Source organism: Artemia franciscana, chromosome 4 (assembly GCF_032884065.1).
Source record: "Artemia franciscana chromosome 4, ASM3288406v1, whole genome shotgun sequence".
Classification (NCBI taxonomy): domain Eukaryota; kingdom Metazoa; phylum Arthropoda; class Branchiopoda; order Anostraca; family Artemiidae; genus Artemia; species Artemia franciscana.
In genome coordinates, this window is record NC_088866.1 from 16,122,282 (window position 1) to 16,142,196 (window position 19,915).

The following is a 19,915-nucleotide window of genomic DNA, read 5'->3' on the forward strand; positions in this document are numbered from 1 at the left end:
TAAAATATGATATAAACCTAAGAAAATTGGAAAATGTTTTATTTTCTTAAGAAACTTTAGAGTATTGTCCAAAAACAAAGTGAATCTCAATTCTAGTTCGACGGAAGGAACGGATCTAGAATTGAGGATTCTGTGTTATAGCTGTCTTTTTTTGGGTGCAAATTTGAGCGTACAATCATACGCTTCCCATAGAATATAAGCCTTAAAGACACTACCAGTAGCCCCCTTAGTCAATACGAACACCGGAAACCAAAGAAAATATTGAAAAATGACAGAAACATGTGAAAATAGGAGAATATTCTTATTTTTTAAAGCAATTTTAGTCCATTCTCCAAAAAAAGTCTGAGTATATTATCGTAATTCTAGTTTGATGAATGGACAGATCTAAAACTGAAGGATACCATGATATAGCTATCTTTTCCCAGTGTACAATCATACACTTCACACGCAACATAAGCCTTAAAAGCACGAGGAGTAACCCCCTTGATAAATACAAGACGAAATAATCAGTTTAGCAAGAATATAAATAAGTAAAATAATTACTTGTTTCAGCCTCCGGTGTTCTATTTCTTGCCTTTCTCAAAGCCCCTAGGCCGAACAAAGGTCTTCCAGAATCATCAGTAGGGCCTACGCCATAACTAGACGTTATCACTCGGGTTTCATCACTTCCTTGGGGTTGACTAGGGTCGTTTTCAGGCAGTCTGCTTTGACCAAAGTTTAACTGGGCAGTGGAGCTGCGTGCTACTTTGTTTATCTTCTCAGACGCAGCTTTAACTGAAATACCTCCAGCTTCAGATGGAGGTTCCGCTAAAATGTAAATTGTCACCATAATAAAATAAGCTACTTTTAGGAATCAGACTTGGTAAGGTAAAAAGACCGATAGGGTAAGAATTTGTGTTCGAAAAGGTCAGACACAGTATGAGTTTGATAAAGTAAAAATCGTGACCCAAATGGATAGAGACCGGGTAAAATGTTGATCTGGTAAGAAATCTTGGCCAAAAAGTCTAGATAGAGCATGGGCTTGATAAAGTAAGAAATTTGCGGCCAAAAAGCCCAACTGAGTAAGAACTTGAAAAAGCAAAAAATTGTGGCCCAAACGATTAAAACTTGAACTTGATAAAAGTAAGGAACTGTTGTCCAAAAGGCCAGATAGAGTAAGAGCTTGATATAGTAAGAAATCTTGGCCCAAATAGCCTAAGTGAGCAACAATAGGGGTACAATTTCATTCAAGTTCATCAGGAACTTAGGTACAGCTTTAGCTGAAATAGCTGTAGGATCACACAGGGATTTCAACTAGAATAGCAATATGCAATAAATATTTGGTAACTAGTGACTAATTTACAATGCGAGATTAATCCAAGTCCGACTTTACAATCGTAAAACTGAGTCCGTTACGACTCGATTTGGTCACCGTCTGGGCGATGAACGCCGTACTCTGGAATTTTGGCAACACATTTTGCTCTTGCAACTTTTCAGGCTACCCCCAAGCTATCAACTGGCAAATGATTGCCTCTGTCTACAGCTTTTCTAAATCAGGCGACAATCTATTCAGCCATAATTATCCCATAATATTTTAGCAAAATGGCTATGTCCCAAAAGGAACATAAAATAAGCCATTCAATATTTATGAATCCAAGCTGTTTCAAACTTCTCATTTGACGTGTAACTATGGATAGGTTTTGGCGAATAAGCCGTTTTTCTAAATAAGGATTGGTTTAACATAACTCAATAACAGGTTTTGCGAAATTTACCGATTTTGAGAGACAATTGATTTTCAAGACAAGCATTTTTTTTATTCATTGTCTTGGAAAAATAATTGTCTTGGAAAACCTATTTACGCGTTTCTGTTTGCTCTGGCTTTCCCAATGTAAAGCCAGTTTGCTTAAAACTGTGAAAGCAGCGTTGTTAAACAATGCTGAATTTTAAAATGGCATCTTAATTGATTTTTTAAATGAAAAATCAGTTAGTTATAAAGACAGCAATAATGCCGTTGTGATTCATCCAAACTCTTGAACAGGTTTTGCAAAGCCTAATCGGTTTAGGGACATAATCTACTAAAGTAGGGTGAAAGAAGGTGACATACAGAAGAAGATGTACCTCTGATTGTATAAAGTTATTAGAACACTTTATCCTTTTCCGATTTCCTCCCTCCCCCCTGTCAAAAACGTGCAAGTTTCAATGTCCTATTCAAGCTCCCTACCAGGGGATGGGGATCAAAAGCCAAGAAAAGTTACTTTTTGCCACTATTTTTAATTTTTTAATCCCCATTCTAATCAAATAACTTGAAATAATAATGAAACACAGGGTATTGTTTATGCAATAAGGAAATAATGATATAAAAATTTTCTTTACCATTATTATTTATTTTCTCTCCACAAACTACCTAATTGGCTTTTTAGTCCAGCAACAATAACAATTAGTAAGATATCTAATTAATATGTTTCTCTATCCTTTTTTTAACTTTTAATTACTAATAAATTACGAGTAGGCGCTAAGTACTTCACGGCATATTACGACAAGTAGAATTTTAAACATTTAAAACCAATTTTGGTGTTAGTTATTTATTCTCTCCTAATTAAGACTTAACTGGAAATGCTAGACTAATGAAAATGTTACTACACTGATTACGTGACTAAAAGAAACCCAGACTGATTTACAAGAAACGATATAATTTCAAAGCGCACGCTTTTTCGGTAATTACCTCCAAAATAAATGATCATGAGAACAACAAAAATTAAGCTACAAGTGACTTACAGAAACAGGGGAAATTTCTCCTAAAAATATGATATTTGATATTTTCAATTTTCAATTACAATTTAAAATTAATTTTCAATTATTTTCATATCAAGTCAATTTAGTCAATTTTTAGCCAATTTACTCCCTTATTAAGAGAGTTGTTCTTTTTCTGAAAAGTATGGAATGATGTTTTTCTATTTTCTATTTGATATTTTTCAATTTCAATTTTTCAATTAATTTTCAATTATTTTCAATTTTCAAATCAAGTCAATTTTTAGTCAATTTACTCTCTTATTAAGGAGTTTGTTCTTTTTCTGAAAAGTATGGATTGATGTTTTTCTATTTGATATTTTTCAATTTTCAATTTCAATTTTAAATTGATTTTCAATTATTTTCAATTTTCAAATCTTTTCAAATCAATTTTCAAAGTTATTTTAGTTAATTTTTAGTCAGTTTACTCCCTTATTAAGAGAGTTGTTCTTTTTCTGAGAAGTATGAAATGATATTTTTCTATTTGATATTTGATATTTTTCAATTGTCAATTTCAATTTTTAAATTAATTTTCAATTGTTTTCAATTTTCAAATCGAGTCAATTTACCCCCTTTTTAAGGGAGTTGTTCTTTTTCTGAAAAGTATGGATTTTTTCTTCTGGTAATAACTCTCTACGAGTAACTCCAAACTTGATTAATTTTGTATACTTCCAAACTTTTGTAGAAAAACAAGGAATTTTTTTTGTATTTCCTCAAATTCTATCTTTTTTTAGAATTTCAGTTTCTATCAATATGTACTCGAAGTTTATTGCCGTTCACAAAGGGTTTGAAGGCTAATGAAGAAAAACCTTGGACAACTGAAGGTATAATCTAATTTGAAGGCCTTTTTTAGTCAAATGGTTGACAACGTGAATAGGGCGAACCACACCTCCTCAAAAGTAACCCATTTGGTCAATCTTTCTGAACCTAATTATTTAGTTTCTTTTCATATCCTGCGTCTGAGCAATCTAGTATGATTTTTGTTTATAAGTCTTTATATGGACAGTAATTGAAAATTTTATCCAAAAAAGAAGTTTTTCAAGGAAAAGTAAAGAGCCATTTAAACAAAAGCCTAGCATAATAGGCTCATGAAATAATTCAATTTTAAAACTAACAGAAATCAATAACAATGAACAAACAAAAACAAAACGAAAATAAATTACAATGAATAAGGAAGTCAAACTTAGAACGAACAGAAGTTTCTACAAACAAATGTAGAATTAACGCTCTTTAGGCCTTCTAAAGACTAGAGTATTATTTGAACTAAATCAAAAGATATTACGCGTCTCCAAGATGTCAAAAACACGTATCTGCAAATGCAATATCTTGGAAACAACTTATGTTGCTAAGTTGAAACTTCCATGGAATGTCGAGGGGGATACTAAGCTAAATCAAAAGGCACTCTGTGTATCCATGTCGTCAAAAGGGCGTATCTGCAATATCTCAGGATTTGCCTTCAATATATCCTCAACATTCCCTGAAATTTTGAACTTTATATCCTTAGCCTCTCTGGACATCAAGGGTAAAAAAATGGTCCTTAACCATTATGAAAACCATTTGTAAAAAATAAGCAGCTTGCATAATTTACAGCCCTTGCCCCAGTGGCTTTGGGGTTCATGTCATCCTTGGAGGCTTATTTATCGATCCTTTTGACTATTGTGAACAAAGACTGCCTCAAAAGTTTGGTCCAACGTCATTGTGAACTGTGGAAGAAAGACGTGACTATGATGAGTGTTTGTAGGGGGTTGCTTACCATCCAAGAACTGTCAACTTCTAAAAGGGGCACTAGAACTTTCAATGACTGATCAAATGAGTCCCATCCAAAATTTTATAACCACTCCTACCATACGATAAGGCCTCGTCAAAAGGGAAAATAACCTGTTTCTTTTGTTCTAACTTTAGCACTCTCTACCGTGAAAAATGTGTAACTACATATGAAGGTATTTTTCCCTTAAAATTGTATACCAAAAGTTTCCTAATATTATGAGAGATCTCTGATTGTTCAAGTTTCCACTTGAACAAATCAAACCATTAGGTTAAGTTTTCGAAAAGCGATAAAATTTTTGGAAGAATAAGGATGGCCACAACTATAAATTACTCTTGCCCCAAATGCCATACAGGAGTTGAGGATGTGGCAGTCTTCTGATTTAAGAAGTAGCTTTTTGAAGGTGATGGCTTTGAGTTCACGGAGATCCTGCAGACGACTTTAAAATGGACAATCATCCAGGTTTGTAAATATGCTAATGAAGTGGTAGAGAAAGAAAAGTAATATATTTTTTGAGGGTGGGGAGGGGGAGATGATTATTATTTTTGTTATTTGTTGTTGTGTGTATTATAGAGTACTGTGTTATAAGACCTTATAATGAGAAAAAATTTTCATTTGCATGGTATTGTTGTTGAGAGGAAAAGAGAGTAAGATAATTTCGTTCTTTTTTGTCGTTGTTGTATTTAACGGGAGTGGAGAGTAGACTTACGTTACTAGGCTATATAGCCTATATATTTAAGCCTAGGCTATATATTTAAATAAACTAATCAATTTGGTCAATTATTGGCACCCTTGTCGCATTGGACCACAGCCAAGATTTTGCTCTAGATCCGCCGGAAGGTCTAGTAAATGCCATCCTCTTAAACTTGTAATTTTTCAAAACTATCATGTTTGTAAGTAAATTTACGTTGCAAAATTTAGTTTTTAATTAAATTGTTTAAAAATTAATGCAATTTCATTAATCTTTTGTAAAATTTAACCACTACTTCTGTTATCCTCAAACTTGCGCCTCAAGCGCAATTATTTAGTTTTTTTGTTGTTTTTTTTTATTAGATTTTTGTTCTTTTGATTAAACTTGGTTTTCAATTTTTTGTACTTGTATTTAAAATGTTGCCAAATTTCCCTGTTATTCTTAGTTTTTGCTTTATTGTATTTCACTTGATTACAATTTGTTACTGTTAATTAAATTGAGTGAAGTTTTTGTATTAAATTGATTCAAATTTATTGTTTCTCAGTTGATTATAATTTGTTACTATTAATTAAATTGAATGAATAGATCTATTTAAAAAGATGAGCGTTAGAAAATTTCAAAAAGTTCAACTTTCCTTCGCAGTTTCGGGGAACCAAGAAAATAAATACCTTTCTTTTAATTGCATATTTGAGAATAGTATATACGCAAGGAAATAGTTTTAGAAGATAAGATTAGTTTAACGATTAGTCCCAAATACTTGAAAATTAATCATTAATTAATAATTACTAATAAAATCAATCATTAAAAACTATATGAAAGTTATTGTTTCAAGTTAATCCTTGATTATAACTGAAATTAGAATGTGGCCTTATATCAAAAACACAGTTCGTGTATATTTCAAAAATGGGGTAAATTTCCACCTAAGTTGGTAGGTTTTTGAAGCTAATAATTATAGGTTTGATAATAAAAGTGTAGTTCGAGCGTCTTAAACTAAAACCACTGCGTTTAATATCCTAAGGAGTTGATTCGAGGATTTAGTAATGTAATTATTTTTTAATAATGTAAGGTTATTCTTTAATAATGTAATGTAATTATTCTTTAATAATGTAATGTAACATTTAGAATTAATTGCAATGGACACAGCATTACAGTAACCAAAGCAGAAGAATGAAGTATTAGTAATACATTTTAGCAATTAAAAGTTTCGGTAATTAAATATTACTTACATTCAACCGTTTGTGATTCAGTGACTATATTATTGACTGCTTCACAACCATTTTCTGGCTCATTAATAATAGTAGTACTCTCTGACTTCATTTCAAGTTTGATGGCGCTTTTTCTCCTGGCAACTGGTGAGGCTGTTCTAGATCTCTCTTCTGTTGGTTCAGGCTGTGACCTTGTGGCAGTTTGTGGCCTGTACACAACAGTTGATGCAGCAATAACTGGTGATGGCGACCTACGGAAAGAAGGTGCTCGGTATAAAACTTGGGATTCGCTGCTTTGTATATCTTCTATTCGCCGTGATTGAATGACTGGGGATACTGGTCGTGCAGCTGCAACAAATGATTCGGGAATGTGTTCATATGGATGGTCATATATAACTTTCTTATTCGCATCTGTTTTCTGATTTTGCTCCTTGTCCTCAAAGTCACCTTGTTGCTCCTTGATTCTGCTCAATGTAGTCTCAACTTCAGATGCTGTTTGAGATTCCAATGATGACATGGTTATCAGCTGGCCAATCTCACCATGAAGTTGATCATCAGTAATGATAGGGTCTGCTGGCTTTGGTTCTTCTTTCAATTTTGATGTTTGTTTCTTCAAATAATCAACTTTTCTGGTTGGCGTCGGGGTTTTCTTTTCAACTTGAGGCATGAGGCGCCTTCCAAGTATGGGTGAAGCACGAGGGGAGGATGTGTTTACTATAGGTATGCTTGACATCGGTCTTTTTAGAGCGCGAATTCGTGCACGGATTCGCGATCTTTCGTCATATTCTTTTGCTGACTCCAGCTGAAAAAATAAAAAAGATTTAGCTTTAGATTGCACAGCAAAGCAAAGTAATTTTCATTCTTAAGAATTGTGCTTAAATCTTTTAGACAAAAATTTTCCACAAAATGGTTTAAATTGGGGAAATGAATTAGGCAGCTTTTTATTGCAAAATTTTGTAGGGCTTCTAATCTCAACTTCCAGGTGTAGGCACAGAGTTATCTTTGGACCCATCCCCCTCCCCTGTAAGAATTCTTTAGAACTATGCAACTTTTTTAATAGTTTTCTACATTTCCCTTAAATTTGCCTTGTTTTATTACAAGAGAGCAAAAATAATATATAAATATATATATATATATATATATATATATATATATATATATATATATATATATATATATATATATATATATATATATATATATATATATATATATATATATATATGTATATATACATATATATATATATATATATATATATATATATATATATATATATATATATATATATATATATATATATATACATATATATATATATATATATATATATATATATATATATATATATATATATATATATACATATATATATATATATATATATATATATATATATATATATATATATATATATATATATATATATATATATATATATATATATATATATATATATATATATATATATATATATATATATATAGGCATGTATATACATCTTGCCCAGGCGAAGCAGGTTCTTTTTCTGGTATTTTGTACAATCGGTGAATGTCTATAACATTAGAGCAAACCTGTATATTTGTACATATTAATATACCAAAGGCTTGAAACCAACTGAAAAATCCTATATACAGGTTCGAACTCAATGCTACATTATTTTTTCGTCGATTATAAGAATAATATTATTTTTGGGGTAAAAGTTGCATTCGTTGAGCAAAAAATTACTATTTAAAATATACTAGTTTATAATGAATACAATTAAAGGGGGGGGGGGGTGTCTCTTTGTGAAAAAAAATTCCAGAACTGTAACTCTTCTGCAATTTTGCTCTCTTTTGTGTAATTAAATAAAAAAACTAGTTTTTATAACTGACAGTAAGGAGCGACATTAAAACTTAAAACGAACAGAAATTACTCCGTATATGAAATGGGTTGTCCCCTCCGCAATCCCTAAAGTTTTTAATTGTTTAAAACGCTTAAGTTTTTAATTGTTTTAAAAAGTAGAATTGTGGTAAAGAGTCAAACTTTAGCGTAAAGAGCGAGGGATTGCGGAGGGGATGACCTATTTCATATACGGAGTAATTTCTGTTCGTTTTAAGTTTTAATGTCGCTCCTTACTTTCAGTTAAAAAAAACTAGTTTTTTTTTTATTTAATTTCTGAACGTTTTTGAATTAATGCATGTTTGATTTTGGCTCTCCACACATAAATTATTAAAATGAAATTTGCATATTAATTCTTTTTTTGTCTAAATGGCTTTCTCTTAGTTTTGATCAGAGGATTTTGAGAAATAAGGGGTGGGGAAGAAGGCCTAGTTACCCTCTAATTTTTCGGTTACTTAAAAAGGCAACTAGAGCTTTTAATTTTTAACGAACGTTTTTATTAGTAAAAAAAAAACAAATAACATAAAAATTAACTTACGTAACAAACTTTTATAATCTTATTTTTTATTATGTATATGAGGGGGCTTGTCCCCTCCTTAATACCTCGCTCTTTACACTAAATCTTAAGTTTTATCCCAATTCTTTAAGAATGACCCCTGAATCAGAAAGACCGAAGAATAAATAGTTGAAATTACCAAAAATACTTTAGCATAAAGAGCGAGGTATTTATCTCCTCCTAAATACCTCGCTCTTTATGCTAAAGTATTTTTAGAACCCCTCATAAGCGTAATAATCTCTGTTCGTTTTAAGTTTTAATGCTACTCCTTACTTTCAATTGAAAAAAAAACTTTTTCATGTTTATTTTTTCATTTTTTTTATAATAATGCTAGAAAGTCCCGCGCCCTTTTCATTGAATTACTCTTCCCCCATGACATATTCCTCAAAGGAAAGATCCTCCCACATAGCCCCCTCCCCTCAACCCCAAACCAAAAAAATCCCCTGAAAACGTCTGTACACTTCCCAATAACTATTAATGTATGTAAACACTGGTCAAAGTTTGTAACTTGCAGCCCCTCCCCCGGGGACTATGGGGGAGTAAGTCATCCCCAATGATATAGTTATTATGGTTTTCGACTATTCGGAACAAAATGGATATCTCAAAATTTTGATCCGTTGACTTTGGGAAAAAATGAGCGCGGGAGGGGGCCTAGGTGCCTTCCAATTTTTTTGGTCACTTAAAAAGGGCACTAGAACTTTTCACTTTTGTTAGAATGAGCCCTCTTGCGACATTCTAGGACCCCTTGGTCGGTACGATGACCCCTGGAAAAAAACAAAACAAAAACAAATAAACACGCACCCGTGATCTGTCTTCTGACAAAAAATACGAAATTGCACATTTTTGTAGATAGGAGCTTGAAATTTTACTATAGGGTTTTCTGATACGCTTAATGCGATGGTGTGATTTTCTTTAAGATTCTATGGCTTTACGGGGGTGTTTCCCCCTATTTTCCAAAATAAGGCAAATTTTCTCAGGCTCGTAACTTTTGATGACAAACACTAAATTTGATGAACCTTATATATTTAAAATCAGCGTAAAAATTCGATTCTTTTGATGTATCTTTTAGCATCAAAATTCCGTTTTTTAGAGTTTCATTTACTATTGAGCCGAGTCGCTCCTTACTACAGTTCGTTACCACGAACTGTTTATCCCTGCAGAATCGAGTTGGAACTATCAAGGGCAGTTTTGTGAGGGGGTACGGAACAGTTTTTCTCTGTTTATGAGTTTCGTCTAAGGTTTCGCTAATAATAGTATAAAAGCATTGATTTCAGCGTATTTGCAAAGTAATCTACCAAATAATTTATTAAGATGTATACAATTAACCATTCTTTGTTTAACCGGTGATAAATGTGTACTGATGCCCAAAGTGACAAAGTGGTAAATGAAATTAGATACGTTGGAGATTTCAAAGCACTTGGCATTTGCATATTTGAGTGAATTTGCAAGAATTTTGAGAACACCATCAAAACTTAGATCTTCGCCCTTTTCTAACTAGTTTTTAAACATAATATGAAATAAGAGGCGGTTTTTTTCGAACATTTGCTAGATTTTATTTAGTAAAATATTTATTCTATTATAGAAATGAGTAAAATGTTTGGCTGTTTTATACTGTCTTATTTTCTACGTTCTGTTTTATCCCTTTTTTTACATTTTGCTCTGTAAATTTATTAGAAACCATATCAACACACACAGGGATATTGTTTGACCCCCCCCCAACAGTTGTCTAAAGGAAACTCCGGAAAAATTGAAGCCTTTATTTCCACTTACTCAATGTCCCCCACACATAGAAAATCCTCTGATCCCTCCCTAATGCAATAGTGGACCCATGTGAGTTAATGACAGCATTTTTTTTTCTTTTTTTTTGTGACTACGTACAGTAAGAATTATAGAAGTGTTTCCCACTAAAATTACTCTCCTGCCTCTGAACAGTTTCCAGAAATGAAAAGTTGATTCTTCGAAGAACTAGACTTTTGGGGCCCGTTTTCTGAAGCATCAGTCCCTCTTCCTGTAAAAATCACGTTTACTCCCTTCCCGCCTCCAGGGACCAATGCAATATGCATTCGAGAGGGCCAAAGACCTAAGCTAAGGCAGTAGCAAGCAAATGCTATGTGATATATTTTGAAATACAGTTATTCTAGTTTTAGAGCACGAGACCTGGAACGCCAAAACAAACACTAGGAAGAAGTTTATTTATGGGAAAGGCAAGGTTTTATCTAAGATAGGGGTTAGGGGAATTAAACATCCCCCTTTGAAATGTTTGTCCGACTCTTAATAACGAAACAAAATACATATACACAAATTTTGATGTGGTTTTTAAGTTTTAGTGTAAGTCGCCTCCAAAAAATATCCTGGATACGGCCCTGGGGGAGAGAAGGATAAAAAATGACAATCTGGCGAAATATATGAAACCCTGAGAAAATTCTGGGAAATAATTAAATATTGAAATTTGGAGGGGGCGCAGACCCTCACCATGCGGACATTTCTATCCCAGACCATTTAATCATGTCACTGCATCAGGTTCAGTGAACCAAAAACGAAGTAATTGATACGGAGAACATTTTTAAATTGGTGACTAAGTAATAAAAAAACAAATTAGTTGTAAAATCTGAAGCTATTCTTTTGTTCTTGTACAAAGAATAACGTAAAACAAAGTAGCAATAAATTAAAAGTTTGACAAATACTCATTAAATTCAGAATTAAATTCGTGGATTCACAATGAGCAAAAGTAAAAATTCATGCAAGCAAAATTGTTGAAAGGTCAAATACCCGCAGAATAACTTAGAAAGTTTATAATTTTTATTTTATTTTTTACGCTCAATGGACATCCAATTTAGCAGAAATAAGACTATCCTGAAATTGAAGAGGATTTTAATTTTTTAACGTAGGACCAAAAAGTGTGGGTAACTTATAGGAATGGGACATGGCGCTGAGGTCAACAAAACAAACATCAACGCCATCTAGCGTTGGCGAGACTTGTCATTTTTTCAAGTTGTGTAAACATTTTTCTGCCAGGAACTGAGATCAGACACTTGCAACTATCCTAACTTTACCATCTAAAGTAATTAAATTAATTATTTTTATTATTACACAGAAGGAATGCCAAGCCCCGACAAACACTAGATGACGTTGATAGTTTTTTTTGTTGACACTAGCGCCAGTTCCTACTTAAATAAGTTATCCATAATCTTCGTGTAGGACGCTGATTTCCGGATCATTCGACAGCTAAGATTCAGAGTTATCCTTCTACCGAATTGCATTTTTGAATTTTTTATTTTTTTGTATTTTTCTTTGACTAAAAATTATGAACCGGGAACTAATTGCGAATTGAAAAAAACTCATTTTTCCCAATTTTTTTTCTTAAGCAAATCTAGATTAATCTCTAAGAAAAGGTCTAAGTAATATCATAATTTAACACATTCAATATAGGTATTTTCGTGCAATTTACAGTAGGCTAAATCGTATATTTTACGCACAGGGGCCGCAAATCTTAAAATAATTCTAAATAATATATAAGACCGTTTCTAGCGACAAAACATCTGAAAAGCTCTAAAAACACTATCTGTCCCACCCTTTTACACCATTTTATCTTGAAAAGGTCATAAATCTTAATAATTGCCACCGGTTCAATATAAAGATCTGCGGTCTGCACTGGTCGATAAAGAATATTTTAATTTTAGTTGAAGACCGTAAATTTATTTATCATTCGGCTATACGTAATGATGAGATAGCATGTAACGATGAAACCTCAGCAATTCCTATATGAATTAAATAAAAAAACAAGTTTTTTTAAATGAAAGTAAGGAGCAACATTAAAACTTAAAACGAACAGAAATTACTCCGTATATGAAAGGGGCTTTTCCTCCTCAACGCCCCGCTCTTTACGCTAAAGTTTCTTACTGTTTTAAAAATAGATTTAAGAGAAAGAGTCAAACTTTAGCGTAAAGAGCGGGGCGTTGAGGAGGAAAAGCCCCTTTCATATACGGAGTAATTTCTGTTCGTTTTAATTTTTAATGTTGCTCCTTACTTTCAGTAGAAAAGACTTTTTTTCATTGTTTTCTCAAATAATGCTAGAAAATCCTGCGCCCCCTTCATTGAAATTCTCCTCCCACATGACAAGTTTCTCCGTGTAAACATCCTCCCACGCTACCCCCCTCAAATCTCCCCCCTAAACAAAAAAAATCCCCCTGGAAACGTCTGTACACTTCCCAGTAACCATTACTATATGTAAACACAGGTCAAAGTTTGTAACTTGCAGCCCCTCCCACGAGGGACTGCGGGGGAGTAAGTCGTCCCTAAAGACATCGTTTTTAGGTTTTTCGACTATAGTGAATAAAATGGCTATCTCATAATTTTGGTCCGGTGACTTTTGGGAAAAAAAGAGCGTGGGAGGGGGCCTAGTTGCCCTCCAATTTTTTGATCACTTAAAAAGGGCACTAGAACTTTTAAATTCCGTTAGAATGAGCCCTCTTGCGACATTCTAGAGCCACTCAGTCGATACGATCACCCCTGAAAAAAAAAAAAAAAAAAAAAAAAAAAAAAAAAAAAAAAAAAAAAAAAAAACGCATCCGTTATGTCTTCTGGCAAAAAATGCGAAATTCCACATTTTTGTAGATAGGAGCTTGAAACTTCTACAATGAGGTTCTCTGATACGCTGAATCTGATGGTGTGATTTTCGTTAAGATTGTATGACTTTTAGGGTGTGTTTCTCCCAACTTTCTGAAATGAGGCAAATTTTCTCAGGTTCGTAACTTTTGATGGGTATAACTAATCTTGATGACACTTATATATTTAAAATCAGCATTAAAATGCGATTCTTTTAATGTAACTATCGGTATCAAAATTCCATTTTCTAGAGCTTCGGTTACTATTGAGCAGGGTCGCTCCTTACTTACAGTTCGTTACCACGAACTGTTTGATAAATTGGAACTTTTTCAAATCCAGAGCTAAGCCCGTTATACAGCGGCGCTAACTCACAGAAATGTTGAGGAAGGAGGGGTTGAGGATTTCTTTCAACAAAGTTGCAACAAAGAGGGTTTTTTCAAAATCTAAGTAACAGTTCTATTTCGGTTTTTTTTTTTTTTTTTATGAAAATGCCCTATTTTTTCATAGCTAATGAAAAAAGAGGAAAAAGCCAATATTTCGGCCAAGATCTCTGCTCAGCCGTCCTCAGTGGAGGAACAAGAATATAGAAGGATAGATAAAAATCCGTAAATCAATTTTAGTTCAATTTCGTATGTTTTTTTATCATTCATTTGTAGGCTACATAATGATGATAGAGCTTGTAACCATGAAACCTTTGTAGTTCCTACATCATGAATAATTTGAAACTTTTTAAAATAATGACTTAAGCCCGTTATCCAGGGGGGTCAATTCACAAAATGTTGGGGGAGGGAGAGCAAGGATTTTTTTGTAATAAATGTACAACAAAAAAGATTTTTTTTTTCAACATCAAAGGGAGAATTCTTTTTTGATTTTTTCAATGAAAATTAAAAAAGCTCAAATTGTCTTTTAAAATATAGCAGGAGCAGCTAGCTGCTCAATCTTCCCTTAATTGGCTCCTTAAGGGAGGGGGTTTAAAAGGAGGTTTAAAAGGCTTTTAAAAGGAGGTTTAACAAGATTTTTTTTTAATTTAAAACTGAAATTGTGAATATCGTACTGAATCACCTCTGTAAAGCCATCTATCTTATTATGGCTTTTGTAAAGCCAGCTTCTTATTTTAATTTTCATTTAGCATGAATGTATAGCCATTTTTCCAATCTCTATTATCTAATCACTTTCCCTTTTATTTGACTTTAAAAATTCATTTCTTACCTGTTTTTCCTAATAAATTAGATTCTAAATCTAGAATTTGAGCTCCATAACTAAAATAGCTTGTCATATTTGAATTGGAGGAGTAATTCTTTGTTAAGAGAAAGGTTTGTCTGTTTGTGTTGTTCGTTAGATGTCATCAGCGATATATAACTGTACTATTGATTTACAAAAAAAGGTCCTGTAACCATACTTTTATCCAAAGAGTTAATTATCCAAACTATTAGAATTCTAACGATTTACTACGATTTATTTGAATAGCCTACACACTTTCGCATTCGACTTCTGTATCTTCATTCCCAGGGCGCTTTAAGACCTAGATACATTTATACCCTCAATCCATGGTGCAGCAGATGGTAAAGAGCTTTACTGTTGATAGAGACGCAACCAAGAACGCTGCAATTTGCTTTTGGGGAGGAGAACATATCGGGGGAAGGCCAAAAAAAGACGCGAAAGAACAGACGACTTATAGGAGAGAATAGGAAAAATGAGGTTTATTATGGAGGGGGGCTTACCCATGGAAATACGCAGATTTTTTTTAGGGGAAGGACCTGTATTCAGAGAAAATAAGAAAATATGCGAATTATAGGAATGAAATACAAATCGCACAAAGCTCAGAGTTTAGAGGAGCATGGTTCCCAGACCTAAAAACAAAGAAAAACGATGTAAATCATGGCCAGTGATAAAAGAAAAATTTTCAAACACTTCGGACGAGACCTCCAATCAATTTTCCACAGTACAGAACCGAAATTTAGAAATAAAGATGAAAGACCACATAACAATACAAAAACAGAAGCCTTAGAAATGAAACTAAAATGGAGGAGACCTTTTCTCAGAAAACGGTGAAAATGCAACATATCAATCCCCAGACCACCATTCCTCCTCCCCAGCAAACGTGCAACAAATTATTAATATATAATTTATAGTCTGATAAGGCACTAGAATATTTAGGATTTATAATAAAAAATATGTAAATCATTCAAAAGTGATTCACCATCACCAATTATGGAAAAATTGTGTGGGCAATCCTCTCAACTAGTCGAACACCCTGACAAGAGATGCCTCCAGTAATACTATATATGGGAAAGGTATTATGAACACTCGAAAAAAAGGCAGGTACCCAAACATGGCATTGGTATTAAAATGGTATTAGAACTCAGCGGTCCTAGTGATGCCGATGTATTATAAACCAAGCGAAATTACTTGTAAAAATACACTGAAAGTAAAACCATCAAGAACGTAGATTTTGTTCAAAGCGAAAGGACAAATCTCTAGTTTTTTTTTCAAAGAGAGTACAATTAACGTCATTTTTTATGCTCAGTTTTAAATCTAATAGAAGATTTTGATGAGTTACAGAACTTCAAAACCTTGCAAGCCAGATTCAGACCGCCATTCGTGCAACGGAATGTGCTACATGTGGATATGGAGAGCTGCAGCAGTGAGGAAAAAGGGAATAGGGGGACTTGAAAGAAACGATAAAAATTGTGAGAAGTTCTTTAAGACAATCCTAACTACTTACTTATCTCATCCCTGAGGGTGCATTAATTCATTCCCCATCCTCCGATGGATAAATATACAGTCACCTTTATATATTGCCACTATATTTTGCAACAGAAAACGGCGAACTCTAGCATTTTACGACGGCGAACACTAATCAATCAGCGAGAAAATTGTACTACTATAATGGCAGTATATATAATGGGCTGTATACTTATCATTGGGTATATTATGCAGTGCGCCTTTACTGATGAGATAAGTAAGTATTTATGATTATTTTCTAGTAATTCTCGGAAGTTGTAGGGTTTCCTTCACATATTCCCAGGTTCTTAACTGTTACCAGAAAGTGTGTCACAAGTGGTATAACAAGTGGCTTTCTGATATGTACATCAAGTCGCATCGGTGGATCCAGGGAGTTGGGGGATTTTTTCTTGTGCCCTCATTCCCGGTTTTTCTTTTTTTCACTCTTTTTTAGAATAAATTTGTCAATTTGATCAATTATTGGCACCCTTGTCACATTGCCCCCTCCCCAAGATTTAGCTCTAGATCCGCCCCTGTCAAGTGATGGAGTGGACAACTCCTAAGAATTAATCTAGTCTAAGCAGTTTTTGTATAAAGTTTTGGTACTTGTGTCTTATAGCCACCCCACTCAAGTTTTGTCAAAAAGTGAAGTTTGGTTTATTCTAATGAAATAAAAAAAAAACATGATTAAAATATAATATTTTATAAAAAAAATACGAAAACTACGGCAAAGAATTATGGAAAGGGGGCGCCCAGTCCGCATTGTATTATATACTTAAACTAACCTAACCTAGCCAAAATACCAACTAAATATTTAATTAAAATATAGCTACAATGTAGTTTCCCACCGAGCCGAAGCTAATATTGTCTGGTAGAAAGACCATGAAAACCGGTTATTGTCTCATCCTCGCGATAAGTTAATTCATTGTTGTAGTTTTCATATTTTTGTTGAAAAAGTATTATATATTCATCATATTTTGTTTTATTTCATTAGCATTAACCAAACTTCACTTTTCAACAGAGATTGAATTTATTTTGGGCTTTAAGACACAAGTACCAATTTTTTTTTTTTCATATACGTTATCCCTGTTTAGAGAATTTAAGTTTTCAATGGAAGTTACTGAACCCCTTTCAATCTTGCGCTTTTTACAGTTTTTCTCCATGTTTGAGTGACACTTAGTCGTTTTGAACTCAAAAACTTGACTGAGGATTTGACAACAGTTTGTTTGATTGTAAGTGCTTTAAGAAACAATTATAAATGCCTATATTTCAAGCAAGTGCTTATCCAGGATTTTGCTAGTTTTTTTCGGAGGGTTATGAAAAAATCAAAAAGTACATACAAATTTGTATGTGCATTCGAGTCGGACAGAAATTTCAGGGAAGGTGGTCAAAATCTGACCCCTCTCCTGGATACAGCTTTGATCTTAAGTAATGAATAAGCATTGTATTTATTATATTGAATAGTAAATAAGTAATTATTACTTAAGTACAACATATTTTTAGGATACTTATGACTTTAGAAAAAAAGAACCCGATAGCCAGAGTATTTGAGCTTCAAAGCATTATACTTTCCCACTGGATAAATATGAGTGGAGCTAAAATTTGCCCTCAATTGTCCATACCACAGAGAAGCAGAGAAATTACCTGCGAAAAATGTGGTGACTAAAAAGCGTTTCGTTATTTTTACTGGCTTAAAATTTTGCACAAAAGAACATCGGATTTTGCCTTATCTTTTTGACACAAAGTTTGACATAGCAGACAACATGTAAAAAAAAGGCGGCATTGTTTGGTTTCCCTTTCTGACATACTTTTAAGAAATAATATGATTGGTTCCAGATAGTGCGTCATAAAAATAAACCAATAGAATCAAAGCACACTTTTTAACAAACAAACGTATAGGACAAGAATCACAATTTTTTCTTTATCTATGGCCATGATTATGGGCCATATGATTAGTGAATCCATTACGCATGCACTATATATAAGAAGAAAAATGCTCTATAAATCTGAACTTCCAAGATGTAGACTTTAGTTCCCTTATTCTGATAATATGAAAAAAACTTCGTTTTCTTAAAGAGTTAAAGAGGCTGCGTCCCAAAGTCGAACCTTAAAACGTACAGGAATTAGAAGAGGCAGTTGGGGGGCTGCCGCCCCCCAAACCCCCAGCTTTTAAAGACTCTTTTGTACAGGTTTTTTTTTTGGGGGGGGGACTTCATTGTTACTAATTACTAGTTTCGGCGCAATGGTTCTCCTGTCCTCTTGTGTTTAACATTTTTCGAAGTTATTCCATTATTCATTCATTTCAATTTTATGTTAATTAAAAGAGGGCCTTTCCGAAGCCAAGAGCTGGGGGTTAGCAAAAAAACAAAAAACCTGTACAAAAGAGTCTTTAAAAGCTGGGGGTTTGGGGGGCGGCAGCCCCCCAACTGCCTCTTCTAATTCCTGTACGTTTTAAGGTTCGACTTTGGGACGCAGCCTCTTTAACTCTTTAAGAAAACGAAGTTTTTTTCATATTATTTCTGTACGTTTTTCTACAATCCATGGTGGATGTAATTTAATAATTCCTGTACTCCTCGTACAGGAATTAGGAGAGGAACTTGGGTGGCTGCCGCCCCCCCCCCCGCTTTTAAATCATTGTATAAAATAGAAAAAAAATAGATAGAATGACCGAAATGTTTCTTTTGCTCATAAGAAGCTAATATTCTGTTATCTCTCAAATGATAAGCTGTCCAGGTGTTATCAAAAATTTTTCTGGAATGGAGCTGGATTTTTATGATGCTTGCAGTCATTCTCGCCGTGCCGAGCTGATTATTTTGATGTACTTGAATGTTGATATTCGTAACTTTTAAGAATTTCAAAATTAACATGGGACTATTAGACTATTAGGACTATAAGAAGACTATTAGGAGAGGCAAACCCCCCGCTTTTAAAGACTCTTTTGTACAGGTTTAATTTTTTTTCATATTAATTCTGTACGTTTTTCTACAATCCATGGTGGATGTAATTTAATAATTCCTGTACTCCTCGTACAGGAATTAGGAGAGGAACCCCCCCCCCCCGCTTTTAAATCATTGTATAAAATAGAAAAAAAATAGATAGAATGACCGAAATGTTTCTTTTGCTCATAAGAAGCTAATATTCTGTTATCTCTCAAATGATAAGCTGTCCATGTGTTATCAAAATTTTTTTGATGTTGTGAAAAAAAACCGCCCGTAAGGGACTTGAACCCTTGACCCGAGGATTAAAAGTCTCACGCTCTACCAACTGAGCTAATAACTTGCATGTGTGTAAATATAACTTCTCAATAGCTTTTAAAAATTTCAAATTAACATGGGCTCTTATGGAGAGAAATCCGTTAATTTAAATAGCTAATGGGTGGTTTCTGGAAAACAGGGAAGGAGTTATCGGATCAAGCTGAAATTTCGCGGATAAGCTCCTGGGCCGTAGGGGACCTTAACTTGTGAATTTCAGCCCGATCGGACAACGTTAAAAGGGGTGGGGGGGGGGGGTTGGAGGGTCGAAACTTTCGGGGGGTTAAGATTTTCCTACGAAACTTTCATGGGCGCTTACTCGGAGAATTCCGCATCGAATGAGTCTTCGTACACCCAGATCCGATGTCGGATGTGACCTGTAGGCGTGGCGAAAAAAAAAGTAAATGAATTTTAAGTGGCTATGCGTGGTTTCTGGAAAACAGGGAAGGAGTTATCGGATCAAGCTGAAAT

General features: G+C 33.7%; 1 protein-coding gene across 1 annotated transcript in view; it reads right to left on the reverse strand.

The window, feature by feature from the left end:
• Nucleotides 1–543: 543 nt before the first annotated feature.
• Nucleotides 544–19,915, reverse strand: part of LOC136026057 (uncharacterized) — a gene marked incomplete at its 3' end in the record, with an annotated part of 84,035 nt that continues 64,663 nt past the window's right edge. The window contains 2 exon segments of the mRNA XM_065702240.1: nucleotides 544–807; nucleotides 6,449–7,229. Of these exon segments, the coding sequence (XP_065558312.1) occupies nucleotides 544–807; nucleotides 6,449–7,229 (1,045 nt within the window).